The 13395-nt window shown below is 57.4% G+C and overlaps 2 protein-coding genes across 2 annotated transcripts; one reads left to right on the forward strand and one right to left on the reverse strand.

The window, feature by feature from the left end:
- Positions 1–831: 831 nt before the first annotated feature.
- VOLCADRAFT_97714 (uncharacterized protein) lies at positions 832–5718 on the reverse strand (the record flags this gene model as incomplete). The annotated part of the gene is made up of 11 exons (XM_002956660.1): positions 832–860; positions 1177–1248; positions 1365–1737; positions 2319–2522; positions 2798–2944; positions 3506–3619; positions 3819–3976; positions 4285–4398; positions 4698–4713; positions 5051–5169; positions 5556–5718. The coding sequence occupies 11 exons, from the start codon at positions 5716–5718 to the stop codon at positions 832–834; spliced, it is 1509 nt and encodes a 502-aa protein (XP_002956706.1).
- Positions 5719–7529: 1811 nt separating this feature from the next.
- VOLCADRAFT_97715 (uncharacterized protein) lies at positions 7530–11482 on the forward strand (the record flags this gene model as incomplete). The annotated part of the gene is made up of 7 exons (XM_002956611.1): positions 7530–7649; positions 7717–7855; positions 7978–8120; positions 8254–8316; positions 8726–8965; positions 9303–9776; positions 11177–11482. 7 exons carry the CDS (start codon positions 7530–7532, stop codon positions 11480–11482), a joined length of 1485 nt encoding a protein of 494 aa, XP_002956657.1.
- Positions 11483–13395: the final 1913 nt, after the last annotated feature.

The raw sequence follows: 13395 nt of genomic DNA on the forward strand, positions 1-13395 counted from the left end.
TTGGATGCTGATGGTGAGTTGATGAACCCAACGAATACATTCTGAAGTCGGATGGGGTGAACAGATTAGGTTGCCCCTCTAGCACAGGGGAGAGCAGGGAACTGCCTCGGGAAAGGGGGCCGCTGGTGAAGCTTAACCAACCTGTAACAACATACATCCCTCTCTCCCTCCATCCCTCACACCCTCGCACCCTCCATCCCTCCCACCCTCCATCCCTCCCACCCTCCATCCCTCCCACCCTCCATCCCTCCCACCCTCCCTCCCTCCCTCCCTCCCTCCCACCCTCCATCCCTCCCACCGTCCATCCCTTCCACCGTCCCTCCCTCCCCCCCTCCCTCCCTCCCTCCCTCCCTCCCTCCCCCCCTCCCTCCCTCCCTCCATCCTTCCAAACACCCAGTCAGTTTTCACCACCGGGCCGATACCCGCCAGCGTGTCGTGTCCATGGAGGTTGCTATTTGGGCTTTGGTGCTGTCGCAGGCCACTGTCACCTAAATTATTACATTCATCCGCAGCTGCACACGGACGGATTCCAGCCACGAAGGCCAGTGAGGTACTTTCTCCGGCGACATATGGTGACTGCCGGTTTGCGGTTTGCGATTACACGAGGGTCGCAAACATGTAAGCTGCTGCAAGGATCTAGGCACCAGAAGCCCTGAGCCACGGCAATGTACTCAGACGGCTGCGGGCAGTTTCATAGGCATATCAACCCGAACCTAACCCTAACCACGAATTCGCCCCCAGCCGTGCGCGCGGCTCCCAAATACATGCGCAAAGACGACAAACAGCATTCACCACCAGCATTAGCCACATAGCCACACGCCTCCCGGCCACCTATCGCCTGTACTGCAGGCAGCAATGCACTCCAGGTATGGGGAGGAGAACGGGAGAAGAGAGAGGTATGGAGGGGAGGGGGCCCATTTGCAGCATTCGGAGTTTTGCCGTAGGCCGTACATGTCATAGTGTTTATCTGCTGCTGCTGCTGCTGCTGTTATTGCTGCTGCTCACGTATGCACGGGGTTCCGCTGCGCGTTCATACCGCCCGGGGGGTGGGGAAAGAAGAGGGGGAAGGAAAAGGGAATTGCGGACAAGGGTCCATCGCCCGGAGGCCACCTCTCCCCCTTCCGCCTATCCATCATACCCTCATCAGACCCCTCATCAGCATCGTCACCTCCTCACCCCAGCCCGAATCGCTGCCCATAGCTCCGGGCTGTCCAGCCGCATCACTCGACACCTCGGAACGGGGTGCTCCTGTGCCAGCACCCAGCGCAGACCCATGGTTCCGTGAGTGTGGTGCGCCGTGGAGACGTACGTCACCCCCTTCACCAACCAGCTCGGAGGCAGCAGCATTTCCCCCTCGCCCTCACCTCCACACACACCCCCGCTGCCACTTGCCGTCGCCTCACGATCACCTCCCCCTTGCTGCCCCGGCCCAGCCAGTTTCCCCCTGTGAATGTTCCCGCTCCCCTCCTCCTCCCTCTCCTCCCTCTCCTCCCTCTCCTCCCTCTCCTCCTGCTCCTCCAGCTGCTGCGCCCATCGCGCCTCAGGATGGGCAGCAGAATCACCATTGAGGGCGGCCCGTGGGTCAGTGTGCGCCACCAACAGGCAGATGGAACCGTCCGGCATGTACGACGCGGTTGCCTTGTTGGTTGTGGTCTCGGGGTGCGCAACGTAATCCAACGACTCCATCCACCAGTTATCCAACTGAAAATTCCAGTAGGGGCACTCGGGGGGGGTAACCTGCGGGGAACAACACAACAAAAATCGGTGAGCTTAGCAACATCGACGTCATAACAAGGTTAAGCTCATGGCGAGAGCTTATTACGCGAGCTATGCAAATGTGAGGTGGCGGTGTAGGTGAGTACGGATGTGCACATGTGTGGCGGGGCCCCGGGGGCGGGTGAAGGGGCGGGGGGTTGCAGCGACGTACGAGAAGGGGTGTTGAGGGGGGATCTTAAGCCCCGTGTCAAGGGGAGAATGCAGGTGCGTGTGTGTATGTGTATTAGGGGCCGAGCCTGTGGGCCCTGCCAGGTTCCAGGCCCCAAGCCCTTCCCCCCCCCCTCGTGGATGGTTTTAGGGTTTTAAGGGGCCACAGGTTTCCTTAGAAACCCCGCACCCCCCACCCCGGGTAGGGGAATTTAGTAACGCACATATATGCATGGATATATGCATGGATTGCAGTACCAGAGCTCATCATTACCCTGCCGCCAACCCCCAACCCTCCATGCCGCCTCATCCACCCCGGCCCTCCTTCTTCCCCCTCCTCTCGCTCCTCTTCCTGCTTAACCCATCACCCGCCGTTACTGGCGGTTTCTTCCCACCTGTACGACAAGCACCTCCCAGGGCTCCAGGCGCCAGTAGCCGTGGAAGAAGTGTATGGCAGGGTCGGCCCAGGCGGACATGTACACGTCAGCGTCCAGAGTGATCAGCGTGTTGGGCCGCAAGGCGAAGCTCCGAGACCATGACTGGAACTGCCGTACACTGCCCGCGATGAACACCGCCGCGCCAGACAAACCGGCCACGACCTACTATTGGTTGCGGGACGCGAATAACAAAACAAGAGACACGCAAGAACATCATCACGGCGGTGGTGGCGGTGCAAGAGCCCGGCAGCAGGGATGCCAACAGCCCACGGGCTCTCATGGCTCCAATTTTTAATAGTGATGGTTCTGAGTGAGTGAGTGAGTGAGTGAGCGAGCGAGCGAGTGAGTGAGTGAGTGAGCGAGCGAGCGTGAGTGAGTGAGCGAGCGAGTGAGTGAGCGAGTGAGCGAGTGAGCGAGGGGTGGGGGGTCGCACGCACCTGGCCCGCGGAGAGCGGCGGCTTCGTCTCCCGACCCGCAGAATCTACGAGAGGAATGCCGACAGCGCCAGAAACCCCCGCCGCCGCCGCCGACGCCTTCCCGTCTCCGCTGCGCCCTGCCGCCAGAGGCAGTCGCTCTACATGCACCTACACGTCGTACGGTACGGCGGGACGGGAATTGCGGACTTTCTTGGCCGTAGGTGGCCCTAGCGCCCACCTCGTGCGTGAAGGGCCTCCCCTGATAAAGCCAAGAAGAGGGTTCCCCGCCCCACATCCCCCTTCTCACTTTCCCCAATACCAACCACGACCTAGGGCGCCCTAGATGCCGCTCTCTCATCCCCCCGCCCCCTCCACTCCGCAGCCAACCCAAGGGATCTACAGCCCAATGCCCCATGTGCAGTGCAGTGGACATCGCTGAATGCTGTCATGCATTGCACCCACCACCTCTCCGATCCATCTTTCAGCTTCCAGCAGCACAATTCTGCCGCGCCGCCGCAACCCCCCGCCCTCCCTCCTGGTCAGTGGTGGTGGTAGGGGTGGTGGTGGCGGGCGATTGATAGATTGACTGAGGCGCTTAACACCACTCGCTGGCCGAAACCTCTATCTGTCTGTCTGTCTATTTGCTACAGTCTCCTCATTCTCGTCCAATCTACCGTACTACAGTGCCGGAGTTCGCCCCTCTTTCCCCCCCCCCGCCCAGCCGCCCACCTCAGCCGGAACCTCCTTGCCCCGCTCCAGAAAGGTTTGTCGTACCACGAGCCGACTGGCGTCTGGGGGCAGGCGGATCCAGTTCTCCCCTCTGGCCCGGGGCGTCAGGAAAATCTGGGGTGCGGGGAAGGGGTGCGGGGAAGGGGTGCGGGGAAGGGGCTCATTTTTAAGTTCAGAGGTCAAACAGATCCAACTAACCAACTTGCAACCGAGTACGACACCTCTGAAGGTGCTTCCATCTATACTTCGGGGAGGACGACGGCCACCGCTACCACCACCACCACCACCACCACCACCATCCGTACGAGCGCACTTCGAAGCTCCCGTCCCGTTGGGTGACCAGTTTTGAGCTGTCCAGGTGGCTGGGCTGGCTGTAGCCCTGACCGGGACGGCTGCCGCAGTAGCACCCAAAACTGAGGTACGTCACCGTACCACGGGTGCCGTACAGACGGTACTCAAATGCGCCGGAGACTGCAAAGACACGGGTTGGGCCGAGGGCTTGAGGGGTGGGGAAAGGCGGATCCTAGGTACGGCAATATGTACGGCAGTGCCGCCAATACCTCGACCACCCCTGGCTTTAGGACACCGCCCCTTCCGACTCTACAAACCCATAACCCCGCCCCGCTGGCGGTTGCATGCGGGGGGGGGAGGAGAACTCAAACCTCACTCATCCGGGCGATTAGGGGGGAAATACACAAACAAACATAAACACATACGCTGTGACACGGCTAAATGGCAGGGAAACCCCTCCGTGTGTGTATGTGCGTATCGTTTTCTACCTGTGCCGTACATGTACAAGTTGTCCGGGTTGTCCGCGCCCAGTTTGACGTTGTACGGCAGGGGTCGCAGTACGGGCCAGGCTGGGTCCCAACAATCCAAAAAGGCTTCCAAACCTGATGGATGCGTGCGTTATACCAGTACGGTAACAAGGGAGGGGGGCCGCGCTGCTGATTGCTGCGGATGTGCGGTTGAGTTGGCACTGGAGTTGGCCCTGTGCCCCTTCCCCAACGGAAAGTTGTTTGCGGTTGCACTGGCTAACACCCTCGCGTGCGCGCGCACGTATGTCATACACACAGCATACAGTGTGCGGTATGCTATGGCGGCAACTACTATGGTGCGCACTTCGTACTTGACGTACTCACCACCGTAAAACACAGAGCTTAAGGAACCCCCTTCCTTCCTTCCTCCTCACCCCGTGCCGCCCACCACTGAGCCCAAACCACGGAGCCCAATGCAGCGCGGCTGGTCCCCCCATGCCCCCTACCCTACCCTACCCCTACCCTACCCCAGCGGTGTCGGGACCCCCTCACGGCTCAGCCACGTGTCTCCCCCTCTCCCGCACCCATTCCCCTCCCAAACCCGTACCGCACACCCCACCCCGACCCACCCACCCCCCCGCAGAATCCGTGTCAGGTAGCGCACACCCTCCCTCCTGTCCAGGGAGGTCAGCTGTACCGCCTCCGTCCCGGATGTGAGCCTGGTGTTGCTGTTGACTCCGCCACTGGCGGCGCTGCTGCTGCTGCTGCCACCCCCATAATCACGGACTGGGCCTGGGCCTGTCCTTGGCGTTGGCATTGGTGGTGCGGGTGCGGGTGCGGGTGGCTCCGCCAGGATGAACTCCACCAGGCCCCGGAGACTGTCGCAAAAGTCCAACCAGGCCGTACCTTTGGAGACGGAAGGGAAGGGTGTACGGAAGCGTGCAGAGAGCGTGTGTGTTTTTGTGGCGCACGTGTGTAATTAGGTAATCTGACCGGGCCTGATGCTGGTCAAAGGCAGCGACTCGACTCGACACTGGCCATGGGTGGTTGCCTTGGACGGAGAACTGGAAAGGGTAGAGGGGGGTGAGGAGGGCCCGCTGTCTCCTCTTCTTGCGCAACCTAGAGACCGTACAGATATGCACACGGCGGCACAGCTATGTTGGTGCTGTCCGTGTTTCGGCGCTCAAGACGGTGCATCGAGTATTATCGTCTGTTTTAGTTCTTTGGCCGTCGTTTTTCCAAGTAAATTTTCCGTAAGTGCAGGGCAGCAGGCCGACTGCCACCCTGCTTACCCTCGTCGATGTGCCTTTGGGCGTCCACATCGGCGGAGGGAGCTGTCCGTGCGGCTTCCCGCTCAAGAACCAGAGAAAAGAGCCTCAGAAGAAGAGCAAAATCGAAAAAGCGCTTTGCGATCCAAGTAAAAAGTCGGATAATCTTCTTACGAAGCCAGCCCATTTCGGAAGCCGAACCCGATGCCTGGTAGATGAGGAAGGGCAAAAGGTCTGTAATTGGTATAATCGGTTTCCTCTTGGCAATGCAATCCCGGGCAGAACTGCGAAGGGGCGACGGTTGGAAGTTAAAGATCGAAATGCTGACCGACAGCTAACGCCTTCCAAGCATGCACAAATCAGTCGATGTTTAACTTCATACTTACGATATAAATGCGGTCTTTAGCTGCGCTTGTGTGTTCCCTTGTTACGCTTGATCAGCTGCGATATGAAAAAGGGTCAGGGTATGGCCAACTCGTGGCAAAGTCCGGGATCCAAAGCAAAGAAGAGATGACAACAGACGTGATCTACAGCGTTTTTCTGAGGTGGCCAAGTAGGCAATGGATGCCTAGGGCAAAGTGCTTCAGATGCTGTTGGCTTGCCAAGCTTTCCTAACACAGCTGTAACATGGCGGGTGTGTAACCTTGAGGTTTACCGTGGCTCTAACAGCCGATTAGTCCTTTTCCTTACAATCCAAGGACACAAGGCGCATGGCCCTCCCCTTCCGATCCTCAGCTCCCAAAGGCACTGCTTTCTGCTGCCATGCCCCTTTGGAGAACGGCCATGCCAGATACCCTGGGCAGCCGTGCGCTCGGTTGCAAGCTGCGTCCTTGCTTCATATCTGGAGCGCATCTCCCCGCGCCACGTCGCCTCCTCCCGTCTTAACGGGCTGTTCGGCTGCGGGTCAAGTAAGGCACGCCGAATCCAAACTTCCCCCTTGCAGTATAGCCCGTTCCATGCACAGGGCTTCCACGCTATGCGTCGTCTTGGAGTGCAGTCTGTCTGGTCGCTGGTGCATGCTTTTATTACCTGGGTCTTTGCTGTGCTTTGGGTGAACAGACGCCAGGAGGAACCTTCTGGGCCATAGGATACCGCTGGCTGCTGTGCACTGAAGGCATGGATTTTTCTGTTGCCGAGGTCAGGCACGACGCCCTGGCACATCGACAGCACCTATGGTGTAGGGAGTGGCTTCGTGGGACTTGTTGATGCGGATGGGATGCCTTTCAGTTGGAATCATCGCTAACAAAATCCCGCGGCCCCTTTGGAATGCAACCGCCTTGGATCAGGCATGCAGGCGAATGTTGAATTAAGCGGCGAACGCCATATGGACGCTTTGAAGTGATCCTGAAGTGCTTGTCAATGGATATTTGTCTATGGAACAGCGATTGCGACCCAGCAGCTTCCGTCAAGATTCATCCATTGAAGTCCCCCTGGGCCCCACTCCCGTGCTCAAATCCTGGTAAGTATGTATTGGTATTGGCGAGGCATATTGTCTGTTACCAAAATGTATCCTTCGGCCAGATGGGGTTAGTTGTGGCGTGAACCGTTGGACTCAGGTGGGAATGAGCGGCGTACTGTGTTTGGAGCAACAAGTCACAGCACCTTCAAGTGTGCTTACCACTCGTAATTGCAAAATATATTCCTAACGCGAAACTTACAAAAATGGGAGGAATAATTCTTCTGAAGTACGGAATGAAGACAATTGGCACTGACACAGTTACGATACCCGCGGACGCAGAGCGCAAGTTGATACCGTCTTACAGTAACTGGCTAATCTATTATAGTAGTCTTGTCTTCTGAAGCTTGAAAGGAGCGTGGGAGCTGAGCTTACTCTGGAGCCACGTATGTCGAGACCATTTTTGTTGCTTGGAACTGTAGACTGGCCCTACAGAGTATAATGCATTGGTTGCGTGAAAGGTGGCGAACTTGGCCCCGGGCTGTTAACGAAGAATAGCCTTGACTAGTAGCAGGCTATCGCCTAGGCATAAGTTGTCGAGTATGTTTGGAGAAACGGCCATAGGATATCAGGCGGAAGACATGGATGTCGGAAACTCTCCTTGTTGCACCAGCGGCAACCGCAAGGTGCTCCGAATAGGCTGTGCGCTCCTGCCCAAGAAGGTAGGCATATTTTTTACTTCATTTTCTGTTTCAGTAAATGTTGAGATCTACGTTTCGGACCGTACAGGTGAGCAGGTATCTTACAAAATCTATGCAGCGAATTGCCAGTAGCAGAGGAGTGGAGCTGGTACTGCTCGACCACACGAAGCCGCTTGTAGACCAGGGGGAATATGACGCTATCGTCCATAAGCTTCGGCCCAACAAAGGTACGTTTAGGTCAGACGTTCAACACTTTAGGACGGTTGACCTGTAAGTGCCCCCAGATGCCCGCAGCAAGATGGCATGCCCTGGTTGTTTACGAACTTACATATTCGATATTTGTGTGTAGATTGGGAGCGAAATCTTCATGAGTATATCACAGCACGTCCGGGCGTGAAGGTGATAGACTCGTTGGCGGGTATCAGGATTGTTCACAACCGAGCCACAATGCTGCTACCGCTCCGGGAGCATCCTGATGGCATTACCCTGCAGGTGCGTTATGTGGGGAATACTGCGCCCCTCGTTTGCCTCGGTAGCAACCCCTTAAAACTCTTGCCACGCGATCACGCCCAATGCCCGACGGCGCGCAACCCTCACCCTCCCGTCCTGGGTTTGCGCTACGCAGAAACCTTACTCACGTAATGGCAGAGGAGGTTACAACATTGCTCGGATTCAGTCACCCACCCAGGTAAAAACGGACAAGGACCTCGTGCTCCCCTCAGCCTAATGCCGCCGTTCCGAATCTTCCAAGCAACAGCGCCCCAAACTACACTCCATCCACGTGCTTGACTCTGCTTGGCAGTTCAAAGTGCCTCCACCCGGATCCGATTTCACCTACAACTCGCGAAGCTGTACAACAAAACTTCCCCCCCATTACACTTCAGCTCACCGTGCTGCTGCCCGGCTGCTCCCAACGAATGCTCGCATGCCAATGCGGCCTTCAGGCTATCCAGGATGCCCGGCTGCACAACCCCCAGTCCATTTACACCCCCAACAACGCCCACGAGCGTTATCTCACATTCACCAGCTGCTGTTCGTTTCGACGTAGGCGATGGTTCCGCATCCTCTATACTCCCCTAACTACCGTCCGCATGTAGGTGGAAATTACGGAGGGTATGTCGCTAGCAGAGGCGCAGACGCGGTTGCGCCTAGCTGGATTAACGCCGCCGCTGCTGGTGAAGCCGCTGTGGACGGACGGCCGCGAGGGCAGCCACGGGCTGGCTGTGCTGCACGACATGGCGGCCATGGGCAAGGTACTTCAGGGCGGCGTGTCGTCCTCCCTCAAGCCGCCGCTGGTGGTGCAGCAGTTTGTCGATCACGGGGGTGTCCTGTTTAAGGTGCGGCGTGGTGCAGGCGCGGGTGATCGGATGCGGACACTCTGATGGAGTGTGTGTGTGTCTCTTGTAAACGAACAACGTGCAGGAAAAGAACAAAATGCAAAGGTATGCATATATCGATATCGACCAGATGATGTTGAGAGCCCCGAGCGAAGTACGGAAGCTCCCCGGGGGACCACGGGGTCACCTGGTGGTGGTGCGGTGACAGTGGACAGTGCAACACACACGGACAGAACAACACGGGTGATGATATTTGGGTTTGAGTATTTGAGATCTTACTCTGAAGCATGCAAACGTTACGCCTTATCGACGTTGCTGGCTTCCCTTTCCCCCACAGGTATATGTCCTCGGCGTGCGCACAGTGGTCTGCTTGCGGCCTTCTTTAGGCGACTCTCACCTAGGCCGGGAGGAGCGGCGCGCCGGCGTGCAGTCGCTCCCCCGCATATCCTGCAAGTCCAGCTACGCCAAGGGATCACCTGAGGACAAGCTGAGCGCCGGCATCATTTACGACACCGCGGCGGCGGGCGGCCGGTTTTCCAGTCCCTCCGATTTTGATTGCGGCAGCGACGGCGTCCGTGGCAGCGGCCGTCTGGAGTCCTGGGGCCGGGTCCACCAGGGCGCCGTCAGCGCCCCGGACCTCAGCCCGCAGCGGCCACCTCCGGAGCAGCTGTTGCACCCCTCGGCGCCGCCGGAGTGGGTGACCAGCGCCCTGGCGGGGACGCTGAGGGATAAGCTGGGGCTACAGCTGTTCAACTTCGACATGATATGCCCCGCGGACCAGCCGTCGCCGCACGAGCGGCTGTATTATGTGGTGAGCCGGCCGGGCGGCCGGGGGCGATCTGGATCGGGACCGATGCTAGGACTTGTGCAACGCAGAGCAACTTCCTCTAGGTTCTTTGGGCGGCTGGGCGAGATGTGCCCGCGGTGGGCGTCGCCGGCACACGGGTGGTGTGTAGGGCGGAGGGGAGTGGGGGCTGTCGCGCTTGGCGGGCGGCCGGGCGGCCTGCTCGAATGGCAATCGGGCTGAAGAACGGCGTTTCTTATGGCTTTAGCGGCATGGGCGCTGTGGGTCTCGACCATTTGTAAGCCGGCTGAAGGCAATATATCCATGTGCTGGCATATCTATGGTTTCAATGTGTGTTACATTACAGACGATTTCAGTCGCCTGGCTCCATTTTAGATCGGCCGCGGCAAGGGAGCTGGCGGAGAAACCAAACATGACCCTACGCGCGTTTTTCAACCTTTGACCTGGTGGCTGGAGGGATGTGCTGCTGGCATGATGAGTGATGATGGGGGGAAGCGTGCTGTCGGGCAGTCTAGATCCTGATGGTGGCAGCAATTTTGGGGCTGCTGTGTGTTTTGCGATAGGGGGAAGGAAGGTCCCTTCGTCCACCTCCTCCCAGGCACCTGAAGTTTCGCGCCATGTGGTCCATGTGTCCTGGGAACGAGTACACGAGAGTGGTATTGCATTGGTTTCGCCCCATGCAGAAGCAGTAGATAGGTAGCAGTAGCAGCAATTGTTACTGTTATTGTTGAACAGCAGCAATTGGAGGAGGAGCAGCAGCAGCGCTAACAGTTGTATTTAGTTTTAAGTGACGGCAGGACCAGCAGCACGAACGGCGAATTGATGCCTGGTGCGGTCTGGGGCTGCGGTTTGTCGTTATTGGTCGTTGTATATATATCCGCAAACAGGCAAGTTATGGATGGACAAGTCATGAGAGGACAGCACTGAACAGCAGAAGGAGCTCTCATACACGGAGATGTATACTATTCGTTCGTGGAACAGGATACAATAAAGAGGGGGGGCTGCGCTGTGTTTAATTTATTGGATAGGATAAGGCCTGAGAGCAGTTACCTTTCCATTCAGCGACGAGATGTCCCTCTGCCGCCTAGGGGCTTCTAGTCTAGGGGCTTTTATGTCCGTCCCGCTGCATTGGGGCCCTCCATGCGGAACCCATGGACGGCTTCTGTCCCTCATCTCTCTGTCCATCCTCCGCCACCTCCTCCTGAGTCCTTCACCTTCGCACGCAGTGGCACGTTGCCGCCATCGTCCTTGCCCCCCTCGCAGCGTTGTGCTTCCTATGCTGTATTCAGTCTGCATACCCACATCCGTCCTCCCACCCACCCCTTCGTTGACGCCCACGTCCTATCACCACGTAATAGTGATTCCACCACCACCGCACCCACTTCATCCTCCATGCGTGTGCGCAGGTGGATATTAACTACTTTCCTGGCGTGGACAAGATCCCGGACTTTGAGCACATCTTTGTGGACTTCCTTACTGCTACATGCGAAGGGGACCTAGAGTGCGGGGGCGACCGGGCCTTAGCACCCGCAGATGCTGGCCAGACCGACACGGAAATGGCGGGTGGTGAGGACGCCGTGTCGTCGGTGTCCTCAGACAAAGGTGACGTTGGCAGGCTGCTGATGGTAGGGGCGGATGCACCGGCTCCAGCGGCTCCGCCACCGGCGCCGGCAGGCACCACGACCTGGGGGCCCCTCGAACAGCACTCTTGACCTAGCTACACCACCGTGCTTATATGCCCGTGAGATACGTGTGTCTCTTGTGTTCTTTTGAGTCTCTGTGTACATAGCAAGTTTTGTTAAGTTAGGGGCTCAACGAATGATGTTCATGAAATGGTCCTTGACCACGTGTGTCCCACACATCTACGGGCCGTTGCAGCTATAAGGCCGCAGGTGCTTGCTTTTGGTACGGACACGTGCGCCCATGCAATGTGCACATGGTGGCTGCGTGACTGGCATCCGTGACGGGAAATTGTAGACCGACGTAATAAGACAATTGACAGGAGAGAGTCCCGAGCCGTTGTTGGTTCGTCGTTGCGTGCGGTTGTCACTATCCGGTTGTATATATAATAGGGCTCCTTAGGGTTTGGCTGTCAGTCTCCTAGCCAAGACCACCTAGCCAAGGACTGAGTTGGTTTGGTGAACTGACCTTTGGGAGAGTCCATATCCATGTACCATGTCAGGATGTGGACATAATAGCACGGGGCCCAGCAATGGGGTGCAACGACACGACACAGTGGAGGTGAAGCCGCCGCAGGGCTCTGAGCGCAATGTTGCCTTCTTTGCGTGATGAGGAAGCTGTCGGAAAGCTGTCGGCCGGCAGTCGGCGGCTTGGACGAAGGCACGGTATGCGAGTAGCGGTGGGAGAGGTACAGGCGGGTGGGCGCGGCTAGGTGGTGGTGGTGGTGGTAGGGTGCACGGGAGTTTTTACTGGTGGCGGTCGCAAGCTGTCAGGAGTCCAGAGGCGCCCCGGTGATGGTGACCATGGTGGTGGTGGTGGTGGTGGCGCCCGGGTTCTGCTCGCTTTGGTTGTGTTTTTCCTTTTTCCTTCCTTACGCTTACGCGTGATGGTGTACCTTGGTGAGAGCAGCTCCCGAAAGATTTTGCTTGCTGGCTATATCACAGAGGTGTATTCCTGTCCTGGTGGTACAGCCTGGCGGTTGCGGATTTCTCCGGCACACCCGGCCGGAAAGGAGGGCTGGGAGTGAATCCTCATCGGAGCATGCTCCCGACATGCGCACTTTTTTAGTGTGTATGTGTCTCCGGGAGTAAGGAGAGGCTGTGGCAGATGCTAGACTCTTGACTGTGGCCTCGGGCTGCCCTCGGGCACTGCGAGACGCATTTTGGCGGGAGATTGTCCCCCCGATGCGGTGTGACGTACCCAAGTATGTATGTGTGTGGTGACAGGGACGTGAGAATGCTGTAGTCCCGTATGTGTATTGTACGTAGGTCTCGCTTGCGAGTTGGGAGCCACAGTCGCGGAAGGCTGTGGGTGGGTGGAGCCGCGGTAATTTTGGTCCGGATTGGCGATAGAGAATTCAAGGCTTCATTGCGGATCATTCGCTTTCATTCATCTTTCCTTCTTGTGGCCCAATTCTGGCGGCTTTTGTAAGCTCATCGTCGGCACGCTTTTGGGGGAGATCATTTGCCCTGGAAGCGGCGCTTGTTTTTCTCTGCGGACGAATCGCTTCATACACTGCGCACTGTTTTCAATCTGGTGTGGTAAGAGAGTGCGCTCAGCTCGTTCAAACTTCGTACTAGATACCGCGGTACGAACACCACCACAAGCAATGATGATGTAACTTCGTTTTTGTTATGCTGAGGAAAAATTTCGAGCATGTGTACGTCATACCACTAGTAGTGCGATCTTCCTTTTTCTTTCGCCTTGGCCACGTTTATGGCCTGCGTGTCAGTCTACCAGCCTGCATACAACCCGAACAGACCTCGTCTAAACGCATGTTATATTCTGCTACACTACAAGTTCATACTTAAATATTAAAGTATGAACTGAAATGCGTATTTAGGCCTTCCTATAACAGGCCATTACTTCGACGTACGGAGAAAATAATTCCTGGGACGCGCTTAGCGGTCGCCTGCAGTTTCTGCATCCTTCAGTGGCATGGATA

This window comes from Volvox carteri (assembly GCF_000143455.1).
Source record: "Volvox carteri f. nagariensis unplaced genomic scaffold VOLCAscaffold_63, whole genome shotgun sequence".
Taxonomy (NCBI): Eukaryota; Viridiplantae; Chlorophyta; class Chlorophyceae; order Chlamydomonadales; family Volvocaceae; genus Volvox; species Volvox carteri.